At 40.0% G+C, this 17,756-nt stretch overlaps 1 protein-coding gene across 2 annotated transcripts in view; it reads left to right on the top strand.

Annotated features, from left to right (window-relative positions):
- Positions 1–17,756, top strand: part of LOC101901069 (TPR-containing protein DDB_G0280363) — a 103,724-nt gene that overhangs the window by 19,619 nt on the left and 66,349 nt on the right. For both annotated transcript variants that reach the window (XM_059118235.1, XM_059118237.1), the window contains exon 2: positions 12,293–13,094. In XM_059118235.1, coding sequence (XP_058974218.1) covers positions 12,755–13,094 — 340 coding nt within the window. In that variant the 5' untranslated portion in view covers positions 12,293–12,754. The remainder of the gene's footprint in view (positions 1–12,292; positions 13,095–17,756) is intronic.

The following is a 17,756-nucleotide window of genomic DNA, read 5'->3' as shown; positions in this document are numbered from 1 at the left end:
AGAGAGCAATAGGTCTTATCTCTCATAGAATATCTAAAGGTCTTCCCTCATAGAATAGCAGAATATCATCTCTCATATAGAAGAACCGAAAGTCTTAATAGAGAAAATACCAGAACATTAGATAAGACCAGAAGATCCCTTCGAAGAAGACCAGAAGGTCTTTCCGGTGAGGGGAGGAGGGTCTTCTCAGAGAAGGCCAGAGGGTCTTTCCGGAGAATGTTAGAAGGTCTTCTCAGAGAAGAATATCTAAAGGTCTTCCCTCATAGAATAGCAGAATATCATCTCTCATGTAGAAGAGCCGAAAGTCTTAGCAGAGAAAAGACCAGAACGTTAGAAAAGGCCAGAAGATCCTTTCGAAGAAGACCAGAAGGTCTTTCCGGAGAAGGGCAGAAGGTCTTTCGGGAGAAGGCCAAAGGTCTTTCCAGAGAGGAACATCTAAAGGTCTTCCCTCATAGAATAGCAGAATATCATCTCTCATATAGAAGAGCCGAAAGTCTTAGCAGAGAAAAGACCACAACATTAGAAAAGGCCAGAAGATCCTTTCGAAGAAGACCAGAAGACCAGAAGGTCTTTCCGGAGAAGGGCAGAAGGTCTTTCCGGAGAAGGCCAAAGGTCTTTCCAGAGAAGAATATCTAAAGGTCTTCCCTCACAGAATGGCAGAATATCATCTCTCATATAGAAGAGCCGAAAGTCTTAGCAGAGAAAAGACCAGAACGTTAGAAAAGGCCAGAAGATCCTTTCGAAGAAGATCAGAAGGTCTTTCCGGAGAAGGGCAGAAGGTCTTTCGGGAGAAGGCCAAAGGTCTTTCCAGAGAGGAACATCTAAAGGTCTTCCCTCATAGAATAGCAGAATATCATCTCTCATATAGAAGAGCCGAAAGTCTTAGCAGAGAAAAGACCACAACATTAGAAAAGGCCAGAAGATCCTTTCGAAGAAGACCAGAAGGTCTTTCCGGAGAAGGGCAGAAGGTCTTCTCAGAGAAGGCCAGAAGGTCTTTCCGGAGAAGGCCAAAGGTCTTTCCAGAGTAGAATATCTAAAGGTCTTCCCTCATAGAATAGCAGAATATCATCTCTCATATAGAAGAACCGAAAGTCTTAATAGAGAAAATACCAGAACATTAGATAAGACCAGAAGATCCCTTCGAAGAAGACCAGAAGGTCTTTCCGGTGAGGGGAGGAGGGTCTTCTCAGAGAAGGCCAGAGGGTCTTTCCGGAGAATGTTAGAAGGTCTTCTCAGAGAAGAATATCTAAAGGTCTTCCCTCATAGAATAGCAGAATATCATCTCTCATGTAGAAGAGCCGAAAGTCTTAGCAGAGAAAAGACCAGAACGTTAGAAAAGGCCAGAAGATCCTTTCGAAGAAGACCAGAAGGTCTTTCCGGAGAAGGGCAGAAGGTCTTTCGGGAGAAGGCCAAAGGTCTTTCCGGAGAGGAACATCTAAAGGTCTTCCCTCATAGAATAGCAGAATATCATCTCTCATGTAGAAGAGCCGAAAGTCTTAGCAGAGAAAAGACCACAACATTAGAAAAGGCCAGAAGATCCTTTGGAAGAAGACCAGAAGGTCTTTCCGGAGAAGGGCAGAAGGTCTTCTCAGAGAAGGCCAGAAGGTCTTTCCGGAGAAGGCCAAAGGTCTTTCCAGAGAAGAATATCTAAAGGTCTTCCTTCATAGAATAGCAGAATATTATCTCTCATATAGAAGAGCCGAAAGTCTTAGCAGAGAAAAGACCAGAACGTTAGAAAAGGCCTGAAGATCCCTTCGAAGACCAGAAGACCAGAAGGTCTTTCCGGAGAAGGGCAGAAGGTCTTTCCGGAGAAGGCCAAAGGTCTTTCCAGAGAAGAATATCTAAAGGTCTTCCCTCACAGAATGGCAGAATATCATCTCTCATATAGAAGAGCCGAAAGTCTTAGCAGAGAAAAGGCCAGAACATTAGAAAAGGCCAGAAGATCCCTTCGAAGAAGACAAGAAGGTCTTTCCGCAGAAGGGCAGAAGGTCTTATCAGAGAAGGCCAGAAGGTCTTTCCGGAGAAGGCCAAAGGTCTTTCCAGAGAAGAATATCTAAAGGTCTTCCTTCATAGAATAGCAGAATATTATCTCTCATATAGAAGAGCCGAAAGTCTTAGCAGAGAAAAGACCAGAACGTTAGAAAAGGCCAGAAGATCCCTTCGAAGACCAGAAGACCAGAAGGTCTTTCCGGAGAAGGGCAGAAGGTCTTTCCGGAGAAGGCCAAAGGTCTTTCCAGAGAAGAATATCTAAAGGTCTTCCCTCACAGAATGGCAGAATATCATCTCTCATATAGAAGAGCCGAAAGTCTTAGCAGAGAAAAGGCCAGAACATTAGAAAAGGCCAGAAGATCCCTTCGAAGAAGACAAGAAGGTCTTTCCGCAGAAGGGCAGAAGGTCTTATCAGAGAAGGCCAGAAGGTCTTTCCGGAGAAGGCCAAAGGTCTTTCCAGAGAAGGCCTGATAATCTTTTCAGAGAAGGACAGAAGATTATCTCAGTGCAGGCAACAAGATCATCTCAGAGCAAACCACAAGGTCTGCTCAGAGAAGGCCACAATGTCTGCTCAAAGAAAGCCTCAAGATCTGCTCAAATAAGGCCACAAGGTCTGTTCAGAGAATGTCAGAAGGTCTTCCCAGAGAAAGTCAGAAGATCATCTCAGAGAATGCCACAAGATTTACTCAGAGAAAATGAAAAGGTGTTCCCAGAGAAGGTAGAAGTTCTTCTTAGATAAGGCCAGAAGGTCTTATGAGAAAGCCACATGGTATTTTAAGAGGAGGCAAGAAGATCTTCCCAGAGAAAGCCACAAGGTCTGCTCAAAGAAGGCCACAAGGTCTGTTCAGAGAATGCCAGAAGGTCTTCCCAGAGAAAGCCAGAAGATCATCTCAGAGAATGCCACAAGATTTTCTCAGAGAAGGCCACAAGGTCTGTTCAGAGAAGGTCAGAAGGTATTCCTAGAGGACAGAAGATCATCTCAGAGAAGGCCACAATATTTACTCAGAGAAAATGAAAAGGTGTTCCCAGAGAAGGTAGAAGTTCTTCTTAGATAAGGCCAGAAGGTCTTCTGAGAAAGCCACATGGTATTTTAAGAGGAGGCCAGAAGATCTTCCCAGAGAAAGCCACAAGGTCTGCTTAAAGAAGGCCACAAGGTCTGTTCAGAGAATGCCAGAAGGTCTGCTCAGAGAAGGCCACAAGGTCTGTTCAGAGAATGCCAGAAGGTCTTCCAAGAGAAAGCCAGAAGATCATCTCAGAGAAGGCCACAAGATTTTCTCAGAGAAAATGAAAAGGTGTTCCCAGAGAAGGTAGAAGTTCTTCTTAGAGACGGCTAGAAGGTCTTCTGAGAAAGCCACATGGTATTTTAAGAGGAGGCCAGAAGATCTTCCCAGAGAAGGCCACAAGGTCTGCTCAGAGAAGGCCAGAAGGTCTTCTCAGAGAAAGTCAGAAGATCATCTCAGAGAATGCCACAAGATTTTCTCAGAGAATGCCAAAAGGTATTCTCAGAGACGGCTAGAAGGTCTTCTCAGGGAAGGCACACAATTCTTAGTTCCAGAATAATTTCCATTTAAGAAAATCCTTCAATTTTTCTTGTCTTGTCTACAAATGATTTGTTCCATACAATGTCCTGTCTCCCCATACCCATCCCCCATCCCCTTATGGTCTGCCTGGTGTCATGTCTGATTGGAGAGTTGTCAATGGCTTTTGCAATTCACTCGATGAGAAAACAATCTCGTCTTAATTGTTTTCTTAGAAGTGTTTTCATAACTTGTTTTGTTGTTGCTGTTGTCCTCTGTCTTATTGTTTTCCTCTTTTTCTTTCCATTCCCTTTTGTTTTAGTCATGGATAATAACGACAACAACTACTGACACTTTAGATCCATTCTCATTCTCATTCACTTTCTCTTTTTGTCTACTTCGCACATTGTTTCAATTTTTGTTGTTTATTCTTTTATTTGTTGTTGTTGCTGTTGTTGTATTGTATTGTTTGTTCAAGTCTTTTGTTTTTGTAATAGTTGTCGTGATGTCCACATTACTTTGCCAACTTAGAAGCATCTCATCGGCAGCCGTTCCATCATCAACAGCATCGATGAGATGAGATGAGGCCCTGCAATTTCCATTGCGAGCGACATAACCACCGCATCGCAAATCCCGATAATAATTATTACTACCCTCATAATGACGTCAAGGTTGAATCCATGCTCGGCCATTGTTCGCAGTGGAGAGCCGACAGATATGGAGGATGATAATGATATGGGGGCTCCGAGAACGGATTCCGAAAAAATGTTGATAAAACACGACATTTCCATTCAGTCGGCCACTGTTGGCCGGGGGTTTTGTTCCATTCAATGCATTCATTTCGCCCGACAGGATGGCTGGCTGGATGGTAGCTCGGTTGGGTTTGCTGGTTGGCTGACTGACTGAGTGAATGACTGACTGACTGACTGACTGAATGAATGGCCAGCTAGAAATGTGAATACATTGCTGGTTGACTGGCTGCCTCGCTGGCCTGGTTCCATGTAATCAACGTTGGCAGAAACCACTCTTGGCTGTGTGGAGTTTGCTGACGCCAAGGAAAAATGGAAATCCTCTCCCGCTCTCCACCACTCCTCCTCTCTCCGCAACTCAACAACCATTGCCATCAAGTCCAAACAGCAGCAACAATAATAAAAACGGCAATATTCTTGCTATCAGCAACAACATCAACAACAACGACAACGACTTCCACCTAGCATAGCGGAGCGAGAGCCACATTTCGACGACATGTCGTTAATGCTGAAGTTGCTGCTCCCGTTAACAAATGTGTCCTTTATCCACCGTCCATTGGCCGTTTCCCATTGCCTTTGTTTCTGGCCATTGTTGTCGTCTCCTCCGTTTCTTATTGTTATCCGTTTCCTTTACCCTTCGTTGGCTGGATGTTTGTCGTTGTCATTGTCCTTAGCAGGGGTATCGTTTTTTTTTTTTTTGGGGGGTGGGAGGCAATTCCAGTTCCTGCTGCATACCATCGACTTGATTATCTTTATCATGTGTCCAGTGGCATGTAATTATGACGCCGTTACCGCCACTTGATGGCCACACAATGCAAGGGAACCACGAAATAAAAATCATTTGGTGGCTGACTTCTATTACCCGTGCTTTGTTGTTGTTGTTGGCCGGAGAGATAAGAGGTTTATTAGTGAATGGTTGGTTGGTTAGCCAAAATGGTATCTAAATGGGAAATCTTGCGGAAGAAGGCAAGAACGAAAACTTGGAACAGAGGATGTCTAAATCTATAAGACCCGCACAACGATTTTGATCAGAGGAATAAAGAAAATAAAGAAACTCCTTGGAGGTTTTCTGAGAGTCTTCTATAAAAAGAACTTCTCGTCTTCTATGGGCAGATATTCTTCTCTTCTTTTAAAAACTCATGATCTCCTATGTGGATACCATCATCTTCTACGGCAAGATATTCTCATCTGAGAAGGCCTGTTGCTCTTGTAGGAGAAGAGCCTCAAGTTTTCTCTTAGAAGACTTTTGGGCCTTCTCTGGGATGACTTTTCATTATTTTAGGAAAATATCTTCTGGCCTTCTTGCCTTTTTGGACAAGACTTTTGGGCTTCTATGAGAACACCTTCTGGACTTCTATAAAAACACCTCACACTTTTTCAAGAGAAACGCTTCTATGAGAAAACTTTCAGATAATTTTTGAGAAGCTCTTTTGTGCCTGTTGAGCACGGTTTTCTGCTTTGTTAGAAGACCATGTGTTTTTGAAAAATGCCCTCTTCGTCTTCTCTGGGAAGAATTTTTGATATTCTATTAAAGAACATCTTCTGATATTCAATGAGAGAAGACCTTTTCGTCATTTGTGAGGGACGGCCATCTGGTCTTTTATGAAAGCAAGTCGTCTGGCCCCACATTAAAAAGTTCTTCTGGTTTTCATGAGGAGACTTTCTCGTCATCTTTGTGAAGGTCTTCAGCTCTTCTGCGAGGAGACCTTAAGTTCTTTTTAAGAAAAGACTTTAAGCTCCTCTTTGACCAAACCTTTAGCTCTTCTATGAGAAACCCTTCTGCTCTCCTATGAGTGTAGTTGCTGCACTGCTCTCTTAAGATCTCCCGCTCTCATAAGAATATGTTTGCTGGTATTCTCTGAGAAGACTTTCTGTTCTTCTATAAGAGACGGCCTTTCGCTCTTTTATACGAGAGAAGACTTTTTGCTTTTCAATGAGAGAAGACCTTCCGATCTCTCATTAGAATATTTTTGGGTCTTCTATGGAGAAACCTTCTGTTGAATATGTTTGCTTTTATTCTCTGAGAAGACTTTATGTTCTTCTATAAGAGAATGTCTTTCGCTCTTTTATACGATAGAAGACTTTTTGCTTTTCAATGAGAGAAGACCTTCCGATCTCTCATTAGAATATTTTTGGGTCTTCTATGGAGAAACCTTCTGTTCTTCTATGTGAAAACCTTCCACTGTTCTATGGGGATGACTTCAGTTGTTCTATGGGGAGGAGAAGTCCTTTTGCTACAGTGGGAAGAGTTTTAGCTTCTCTGTGGCATGCATTTCTAGTCATTTTTGTTCTTCTGAGACTACGTTTTTTTATGAGAGTAAACCTTCTGCTTCTCCATGAGGGAAAGCAAACGGGTTACCTGTGAGTAGACCAGCCTTGCTCACAGTATATGCATTGGTAGTGAGAGACTCTCTTGACCTGTCAAATCAATGGTAAATGAAATTTGAGTGAGAATACGTGTGCTTTGTTTATACTTTTTCGCTCGAGCATGCTCATAGCTGGAGTAGACCTTTCGGTCGCATACAAGCTGAGCTTAAAGGCTTTCCATGACAAAATCTTGTGGCCTTCCATGGGAAGATTTTGTATTCTTATGTGCGAAGACCCTATGGTTTTCTTACTGGAGATCTCAGGGATATTGTTTCAGAAGTCTTTCCAATCTGTTCGAAACCCATTATTCTCTCTTGACCTAAAATTCTTCTATAATTTTCAATTTAATATCGAAATATTCTCTGAAATTTATGCAACGACTTAAATGAACTTTTGGGTATTTTAATTTTCTGCTCAATCTCCCCGTGGAGGAAAATCGTAAATATTAAAACTCACATTTTAAAAGAAGTAAAAATTCCCCGGAATTTGTTCGAAATAAAAACGAAAGCATTCAACCGGATACAATGAAATAAAATAGTAACTTCTCAAAGAAGAACTGTTGGTGAAAGTAGTTTCGAAAATGAAAAGAAATGGCATTTCAATGACAGCCGAAAAATCCCCACGAGGCGGAGGGGAGAAGACGACAAGGAGAACATCAGCATCAGCGGGGTTCGGTCGGTCGGTCGGTCATGCGTACAAAATGGTTAAGTTATGTCTTCGTCGTTTTTTATTTGGCCTTCATAGAGTTTGTTTTTTACTTTTCCCAAAAAAAGAACTCTCAACGAAATTCCAGACATTTGTTAACGAATCGGGTCCCTTTTTGTGACTCCTGCAACATTCCTTTGCAGCTTGTTGCTTGCCATATTGTGTGGGGATGTATGTGTATGAATGTGCTTGTGGTCTAGGTGGCCCACAATTGTGTAACATTTGTAGTCCACGGAGAGGGGCGGAAGAGAGGAGAAGAGGTAGCTGATGAAGGAGTAAATTAACTTGGAACTTTCCATTGTGGGCCGCTTGCCAGGCAAGAAATACTTTAATATTTTTTAGTGGGAAAAGGAGAGCCTTTACCAAGAATAGGGAAGGCAAGCATTGAAGGGGGAGGGGAGTGCAGGGACAGAGGATGTCTATGAAAATCTATTGTCAAAGTTGCCCAAGTGAAACCGAAGGCATACTTAAATAATTATCTTTTGTGGCAACATTAACAAATTTCCCCAACACACCGCATAGTTTCACAGGATGTGCTCTGCTCCTCTCTCCCCACATCGTCACAAGCAACAACCTTGCCTAAGCCTTTTCTCTGTGGCCTTCCTTTCATTCTTCCTTTCCATTCGGTTTTTATTTGTTGCTCCTTTTATGCTTTGATTTTGTTTGGTTACGCGATGGCAAACAATGGAATTAGGCCATTTTTGTGTGTTCAATTATCATTAATTGTTCCACACAGAATGTGACGATACGATGCCCCTATCTGCTCGCTTCCCAGCTGCTGCTTTTGCTAAGACTTCCACATATAATAGCTACTCTTCCCAATAGGATTTTTCCCAGTCTTCCGTTTTTTCGTCATGCCATGTTGAGAATTTGGTTCTATGCCATCATGTCCTTGGTTAAGAGACAATGTTGTGGTGGATGGGTTCGGAGGAAAAACTCAGGGGAGTGGGGTTTGTTTTGAAAAAAAATCTCATCATCCTCAGCATCGATATGGGATATTGTGAGAGGGTATGTGTGTAGCTTTTTGTTAATTTTGTGTTCCAATTCTTTTGTTTACTGAGTTCCGATATTTTTTCCAAATAACTAAACATTTTATTGAAATTGATGGAAGAGGTAATCATTAGGGGGGAGAGATTTCTCCTATCGAATATTTTCATAGACTTTCTATAGTGAAGCCCAGTTGGCATACTAACAGATGATCAAACGAAATTCGAAAAAAAACATACAAATCGGTTCTTCATGGGAGAAGAAGAGAATCGACCTCTCATTAAATACCTGTAGGATTCTCATAGAAGACTAGAGAGTCTTCTTATGTAAGAGAAAGAAGGTTGTCCTACAGAAGAAGGCCTTCTCTTATAGAAAATCAGAAGGTCTTCTCTCATAGCAGAGCAGAAGGTCTTCTCTCGTAAGGGAACAAAAGGTCTTGGTATGGAAGGCCTGTTGGTCTTTTTAATATCTTCTTCTAGAGAATTTCCCGGTCTAATAATAGGAATAAGGAAGATAATATTACAGAAGAGGGGAAGGTATTCTTATAGAAGAGCTTAAGGTCTTCTCAGAGAAGAGCCCTGAAGGTCTTTCAAAAAGACCAAAAGATTTTCTTCTTAGAAGATCGGAAGGATTTCTCATAGAAGCCTTGAATGTCTTCTCATAAAAGCCCTAAAAATATTTTCATAAAATCCCTGAAAGTCCTTTTAAATAAGCCCTAATGGTCTTCTTTCAGAGAAGCCCTGAAGGCCTTTTCCTAGAAGACCAGAAGTCTTCTCCATAAAAACCCTGAAGATCTTCTCCATAGAAGACCAGAAGTCTTTTCTGTAGAAGACCCGAAGGGCTTCTCCATAGAAGACCAGAAAGTCATATCTAATAGAAAGCAGAATGTTTTCTCTTATTGGAGAGCAGAAGGTCTTCTCTCATGGGGAAGTAGATGGTCTTCTCTTATAGAAGCCCGAAAGGACTTCTCATAGAAAAGCTGAACGCCTTCTCATAGAAGCTTTGTAGGTTTTCCCATAGAAGCCCTGAAGTTATTCTCATAGAAGAGCTGAAGGTCTTCTTCTCATAGAAGAGCTGTAGGTCTTCTTCGCATAGAAGAGCTGTAGGTCTTCTTCGCATAGAAGAGCTGTAGGTCTTCTTCGCATAGAAGAGCTGTAGGTCTTCTTCGCATAGAAGAGCTGTAGGTCTTCTTCGCATAGAAGAGCTGTAGGTCTTCTTCGCCCTGAAGGTCTTCTCATAGAAGAGCTGAAGGTCTTCTCATAGAAGAGCTGAAGGTCTTCTCATAGAAGTGCTTAAAGGTCTTCTTCGCATAGAAGAGCTGAAGGTCTTCTTCGCATAGAAGAGCTGAAGGTCTTCTTCGCATAGAAGAGCTGAAGGTCTTCTTCGCATAGAAGAGCTGAAGGTCTTCTTCGCATAGAAGAGCTGAAGGTCTTCTTCGCATAGAAGAGCTGAAGGTCTTCTTCGCATAGAAGAGCTGAAGGTCTTCTTCGCATAGAAGAGCTGAAGGTCTTCTTCGCATAGAAGAGCTGAAGGTCTTCTTCGCATAGAAGAGCTGAAGGTCTTCTTCGCATAGAAGAGCTGAAGGTCTTCTCCATAGAAGAGCTGAAGGTCTTCTCCATAGGAGAGCTGAAGGTCTTCTCCATAGAAAAGCTGAAGGTCTTCTCCATAGAAAAGCTGAAGGTCGTCTCCATAGAAGAGCTGAAGGTCGTCTCATAGAAGAGCTTAAGGTCTTCTCATAGAAGTGCTTAAAGGAATTCTCATAGAAGTGCTTAAAGGTCATCTTCTCATTAAAGAGCTGAAGGTCTTCTCCTCATAGAAGAGCTGGAGGTCTTCTCCTCATTGAAGAGCTGGAGGTCTTCTCCTCATAGAAGAGCAGAAGGTCTTCTCCTTATAGAAGAGCTGAAGGTCTTCTCATAGAAGAAGCCCTGAAAGTCTTCTCATAGAAGAAGCCCTGAAAGTGTTCTCATAGAAGAAGCCCTGAAGGACTTCTCATAGAATAAGCCCTGAAGGTCTTCTCATAGAAGAAGCCCTGAAGGTCTTCTCATAGAAGAAGCCCTGAAGGTCTTCTCATAGAAGAAGCCCTGAAGGTCTTCTTATAGAAGAAGCCCTTAAGGTCTTCTTATAGAAGAAGCCCTGAAGGTCTTCGTATAGAAAAAGTCCTGAAGGTCTTCTCATAGAAGAAGCCCTGAAGGTCTTCTTATAAAAGAAGCCCTGAAGGTCTTTATATGGAAGAAGCCTTGAGGTCATCTTATAGAAGAAGCCCTGAAGGTCTTCTTATAGAAGACGCCCTGAAGGTCTTCTTATAGAAGACGCCCTGAAGGTCTTCTTATAGAAGAAGCCCTGAAGGTCTTTTCATAGAAGAAGCCCTGAAGGTTTTCTTTTAGAAGCCCTAAAGGTCTTCTCATTGAAGAAACCCTGAAGGTTTTCTTATAGAAGAAGAAGTGAAGGTCTTCGTATAGAAGAGCTTAAGGTCTTTTTATAGAAGAAGCCCTGAAGGTCTTCTTATATAGGGTGAGATAAAAAAAATGCAACAAATACTTGACATTTTTTAAAATTTTAATGAATCAAAGCAAAAAATGTCGGAAGTAGCATCAAATTTTAGAATAAGTTTAGATTTGTTCGAATTGGTCACCTTTGACACGAATTATGGCCTTCAAACGGACAATGAAACCGTCACAAGGCTGCCCGAATGTTGCTCTGCCGAAGTTTGGTCCATTCCCGGCGAAGCGCTTGCTTGTGGTGATCGGCACTTTCGTATTTTTTACTACCAACCTTGCTTTCCAAAATACTCCAGACACAATAGTCCAATGGATTGGTATCCGGAGATTTTGATGGCCATTGTGCGCTGGAAATGAAGCGAGGAACCTTATTTTGTAACCATTCTTTGGTGGAGCGTGCTTCTTCTCATAGAAGCCCTGTAGGTTTTCTTGTAGAAGCCATTAAGGTATTCTCATATAAGCCCTGAAGTTCTTCTCATAAAAGAAGCCCTGAAGGTCTTTTTATTGAAGAAGCCCTGATGGTCTTCTTATAGAAGAAGCCCTGAAGGTCTTCTCATAGAAGAAGCCCTGGAGGTCTTCTCATAGAAAAAGCCATGAAGGTCTTCTCATAGAAGAAGTCCTGAAGGTCTTCTTATAGGAGATGCCCTGATGGTCTTCTCGTAGAAAAAACCCTGAAGGTCATCTTATAAAAGAGAAGATTTTCTCATAGAAGCACTGAAGGGCTTCTAATAGACTACGAGAAGCTCTTTTTATAGAAGTCTTGAAAGTCTTCTCATAGAACCCCAGAAGTTTTTCTCATAGAAGCCCTTCTATGAAGGTCTTCTCATAGAAGTCCTGAAGGTCTTCTCGTAGAAGCCCTGAAGGTCTTCTTCATTGAAAACCATAAAGTCCTTTCGTAGAGCCTTGGAATTTTTTTTTAAAAAATCCACTTTAGCAGTGCTGGATATGGCCCTAGCCTTTAAGCCTTTTTTTAATTCTGCTGCTAATTTTCCATCCTTCAGGTATTTCTGAGAAATTGAGAAAACTACATTATAATGAAAATGTTCGACATCAGTATTCCGTTGCCATTGTTGTTATGTATTTCCCTTTGGGGTCAATTTCAAGTATCCAAATTGAATATCATGTCAAGGTTCAACGAAATTACAATAATAACAACCTCTTGTAATGACTGCCACGGGAGAGGGAGAGCCAAAAACAAAAATCTATTTACAAATTCTAAAATGAAAAATATCCTTTGTATCGAACTGGACCCATGAAAAAAAAGGAAAATTTACATAAAATTTGAAATCGAGGAAAAATGTTTTCATTGGAATCTGATGAGTGGGAAGTTTGAGGCTGATAGGGTCACTTGGGCTGTAATGATGGAAATTTACATAAAAAATGACCAGCTAATTTGAAATTCATCTTCGATGTAAATTTGTGTTGCTAACAATGTTTTCGTTTTCTCTTTTCTTTTCTTTTCTCTCCTCTCCTCTTCTAGGACAATCAGGAAGAACAAAACATGGAAGCAATGGTTGGCTGAAAAGTAATCAAATGAAAATCAATACAAACAACAAATCAATATAAGGGAAAAGGAGAAAACAAAGAGGAAAGCTACAACAGTCCAGGAGTAGAAAATATTCATATCGGCTGCCTATTTATCCTTCCGCCCCCTCTCATACAGCATCAAACATGTATGCCATTTGTCACAACCAGCAGCAGCCTTGTCTTTGTGTGACACAAAGTCTCCCCTTGAGTTGCCCACCAATCAACGCCTCCCTAAACAAATAAATTGCCATTGAGGACACAACATCCCGCCGCCCCAGATACAAATCACCATACAGCTCCCAGAGAGTCCTGGAGAGAGTGAGTGAGAGAGAGCAAATTAGCAACATCAGCAAACCGGGAAACCAAACAAAAACTTTGGTGGCCACCGACTTTGTCCCCATTTTTGGAAAATATTATGGAAGCATTTCATATAAAACCACAAACTCCCGTCGAGTCACCGCTAAGAACGGATAAACGGATACGGAAGAATTGTAGGACAAAAGAGAGGACGGTCCAGGGGTTATATGCCACGGCAGCGGCAGAGGAACTCTATAGCCAGAGTTGCAAGAAAAACGGCCTATATCAACATCACCTGCAGCAAAACCAAGGACATTACCAGAAATATCACCACAGAGGACAGCAACCACATCATCCACAGCCGCAGCAGCAGCAACAGCACTTAAGTCATGACCACTGGACGTGTATTATGATGACAATGCTGTTTGTTATATCAATTGTGCTAACGGGGAATTCAGGTAAGCCAGCAAGTCAGGGGAACTTTTTCCACTTGTTTACCCCCTTTTCCTCCCCCTTTCCCTACCCTCATATTTATATGTGGCCTCCACCATGGCCTTGTATGTTTTTCGTCCTTCCACCGGTATTTGCATTTCAAAGACCACGACGACGTAGCTTCATTCAATCAGTCACACGCCCCACATATTTCCCGGAATTCCCTGGCTGGTGTCAATTTAAATTAACTTCAAAGCCATGAAACCAAAAAGCCTACAAAATGGCAAACGAAAAAGAGGAAGAGAAGAGAAAAAGGCCATGACATGGCCCCGAGGCCGTAGGACAGCCAAAGGCAGGCAGGCAGAGAGAAAAAGAGAGTAATCTTATCTGTCAAGCATGGTGTCCGTTTACATTTTTTTCCAATCGGCTTCAAAGCGACTTTGACAAGTAGAGAAGGAGGAGCGGGAGAAGTAGTGAAGGCCAAAATGACAACAAGTCTCAGATGAAAGAAAGCAAACGCCTAGAAATGGCTTAAGAAAACTGCACTTATGTTTCTTCTATTTCTGCTGCTTCTCCTTCTTCTTCTTTTTTTCGTTTGGGCCAAAGGATTTCACACACACACACACACACACATTCGCAACTATTCTGACAAACTCACATTTAAAAGTCGTTTACGGTTACCGGTAAAAGCAAGGAAGCATAGCAATTTTACTTTTCTAAGCTCAGAGGAAAGCAAAACGGAACGGATGAAAATGATGTTTGCCTGGTTAGTCAGTTAGCGATGACTTGGATTTCAAATGGAAATGTCAAGGTGGGGGAGTGGGAGAGAAAAATCCAATGGGAGTGATGGAAATATTTAAATATTGTCTTACATTGACATTGCCCAGCGAAGTTTCTTTAAACAAATTATTTAAAGAGATTTTTTCTACACAGGACACCGGTGCGTATGATTATTGGCACAAAGTATACGTCATGGTGAACTGAAATCAGGTTAAAGTCGTGGTAATATTTATACAAAGTTCGTGTTATTAATGATGAGGATCCGTTGGAAATTTTGCACATTTTGATCCTTTGAAGCATTTCGTATGTCCTTTGAGAATTTTCTTTTATAATTCATGTTTATTTCCCTGAAAAAAAAAATCTTTAAAAATCAACGTTTATGTCCTTAAAAAATATCTTTAAAATTCCACGTTTATACCCTTGAAAAATATTCTTTAAAAATTCACGTTTATATCCTAGGAGGTCCTTGAATAAATATTCTTTAAATATTTATTCAAGGACCTCGTAGGACCTCTAAAAATATAAAGAATATTTATAAATATTCTTTATATTTTTAGAGGTCCTTCAGAAAATATTCTTTAAAAAAACCACATTTATATCCTTGGAGGTCCTTGAAAAAATAATCTTTAAAAATCCACGTTTGTATCCTCGGAGGTCCTTGAAAAAATATTCTTTAAAAATTCACGTTTGTATCCTAGGATGTCCTTTCAGAAGTATTCTCTAAAAATCCACGTGTATATCCTATAGGGGGTCCTTCAGAAGATATTCTTTAAGAATCCACGTTTATATCCTAGGAGGTCCTTAAAACATATTCTTTAAAAATCCACGTTTGTATCCTTGGGAGTCCTTGAAAACCAATTCTTTAAAATCCATGTTTATATGTCAGGAGGTTCTTGAAAAAATATTCTTTAAAAATCCACGTTTGTATCCTTGGAGGTCATTGAAAAAATATTCCCAAAAAATACACGTTTGTATCCTTGGGAGTCCTTGAAAACCAATTCTTTAAAATCCATGTTTATATGTCAGGAGGTTCTTGAAAAAATATTCTTTAAAAATCCACGTTTGTATCCTTGGAGGTCCTTAAAAAAATATTCCCAAAAAATACACGTTTGTATCCTTGGAGGTCCTTGAAAAAATATTCTTTAAAAATCCACGTTTGTATCCTTGGAGGTCCTTGAAAAAATATTCTTTAAAAATCCACGTTTTTATCCTTGGGAGTCCTTGAAAAAATATTCTTTAAAAATCCACGTTTGTATCCTTGGGAGTCCTTGAAAAAATATTCTTTAAAAATCCACGTTTGTATCCTGGGAGGTCCTTCAGAAAATATTCTTCTTATACCCTATTTTTTTTATATTCTTTTATACCCTAGGAGGTCTTTGAAAAAATATTTTTTAAAAATCCACTTTTATACCCTAGGAGATCTTTGAAAAAATATTCTTTAAAAATCCACTTTTATACCCTAGGAGGTCTTTGAAAAAAATATTCTTTAAAAATCCACGTTTGTATCCTAGGAGGTCCTTGAAAAAATATTCTTTAAAAATCCACGTTTGTATCCTTGGAGGTCCTTGATAAAATATTCTTTAAAAATCCAGGTTTCTCTTGGTCTTTGAAACAAAACATTCTTTAAAAAATCCACGTTTGTATCCTCGGAGGACCATGAAAAAATATTCTTTAAAAACTCTTATAAAATGTGATGTAAGAATCCGATTATCTTCAAATTACACAAATCACAATATTTTTATTAACCCAAGGTCTGGTGTGAAGACGGAATATATCGGTCCACTCCTTCTGATACCTCCCCCACAAAGGGTCAAAATTTTGATTACCCATGAAGCTTATAAAACGCGAAGTTAACATCCGATTCAGACTTGGTACATTTCAATATTTCCATCAGCACAAGATCTGTTATAAATATGGTAGATAGCGGATCATTCCTTCTGATACCTTCCTCATAAAGGATCAAAATTTTGAATACCCATGAAGCTCATAAAACGCGAAATTAACATCCGATTCCATTCAGACTTGGTACATCTCAATATTTCCATCAACACAAGATCTGTTATAAAGATGGTAGAGATCGGATCATTCCTTCTTGTACCTCCCCCACAAAGGGTCAACGTTTTGAATAACAAAAACCATCATAAAATTCGAAATAAGCATCTGGGTTTCTTTATATTTCACACATCTCTATATTTCAACTAAAAAGAGATCTGCTGTGAATATGGGATATATCGGTCTATTCCCACTGGTACGACAAAGGGTCAAAATTTTAAATCTTCATGAAACTCATAAAACGCGAAGACTAGCTACATTTCAAAATTCCCATCAACACAAGATCTGCTAGAAATATGGTAAAGATCGGACCATTTCTTCTGGTACCTTCCCCACATAGGGTTCAAAATTTTGAAAAATCAAACGCTCAAGGAAAGAGAATTGAGCAGCTCTGAGAATCTTTGCAGAAAATTTGGGTAAAAATCCACGTCTAATGCTCTGGGGCTCCTTGTAGAATAAGTCTTAAAAATGGCCAAGCTTACAGCGTTCAGGACAGACGAATTTTTTTTATAAATAAATCCTGGCTTCCAGGGTTCTTCGAGGAACTTTTTTTAAATAGTTTTAGGATTTGGTAAAAAAAAAACATTTTTTTTGCTTTGCGTGCCTTTATAACAAGAGTTTAGAAATCCACATCTATTGCTTTTTTGTTTTGCAGGGAAAGAGTTCAGGGAAAGGGGGTAAGAAACTCTAGGTTTTGCAGCACTGAGAATCTTTGTAGAAAATTTGAGAAAAAAACCTCGTTAATAACTCTTAAAGTCTTTGTAAAAAAAATCTTAAAAAAGTCCAGGTTTATGGCATTTAGGACGTTTGAAAATATTTTTTATAAAAAAATTCTCGCTTCTAGTTCTGAGGTTTTTCGAGGAACTTTTTCTAATGTCTAGTAATCCAGATTTACAATATTGGGGGAAAAGAAAAAACGTGGAAAATAGATTAGGTTTTGCAGGGAAAGAAGTTCAGTGGAAAAAGGGAGGTGGGGGGAACTTCAGGTTTTGCAGCTCTGAGAATATTTGCAGAAATTTTGAGGAAAAAATCCACGCTAATAGCTCTAAGCGTCCTTGTACAATCAATATTTTAAATGGCCACGTTTACAGCACTCAGGTACTTTGTAGAGGTTCTTCGAGGATTTTTTTGAGAAATTTTGTAAAAAATATGTTTTTTTTTTGCTTTACGGGTCTATATAACAAAAGCGTAGTAATCCACATCTATGGCTTTGAGGATCTATGTAGGGAAATTTTTTTTTAAAAAAATCCACATTTGTAGGTCCTAAGCCTCTGGGAGAAAATTAAGAGATTTCAGGGTCGTTGTAAAAAAAAAAAAATTCAAAATAAAGTTGTATACCTAAGAGGATCTAATTTTTGGGTCCTCGAGGCAGTCAAGAGGGGTTGTTGCAAAAAGTGTTTGATTTTTTTGCGTTGCTGATCCTTGGCTACCAACGACGGCCATTTATAATACAAGTTTGCGAACCACCATCCCTTCTCCCTCACACATATATCCCATAATGATAAAAATTTCTTTGCCACTTTATTTGCCAGGAATTTTCGTCTGTTTTATTTCGAATTTTTTTTTTCCTGAAATACAAAAACAACAACAAAATAGCATGGCCCTTTCTTTTTCATCAATATTTCATTTTTTTCTTGTGTTCCATGTTTATTCAGGCATCCATAAATTTCGTTCCGATTTTTTTGTCATCTGTGTTTGTTTTTATTTTCACATGAAGAGGGGACATTTCTGTGTGTGTGTGAGTGTGTGTCTCCGAAATAAATACAACAAAAACATCCTCCGTTGTCACAACAAAAGTCATCCTTGGCGTGTCTGCATCCTTTTTTGCACGGCGGTGCTTGGCCAATTGTTTGTGT

Source organism: Musca domestica, unplaced genomic scaffold (genome assembly GCF_030504385.1).
Source record: "Musca domestica strain aabys unplaced genomic scaffold, Musca_domestica.polishedcontigs.V.1.1 12, whole genome shotgun sequence".
Lineage (NCBI taxonomy): Eukaryota > Metazoa > Arthropoda > Insecta > Diptera > Muscidae > Musca > Musca domestica.
The sequence above is the reverse complement of the archived record's forward strand: the minus strand, read 5'-3'. Positions and strand labels throughout refer to the sequence as shown.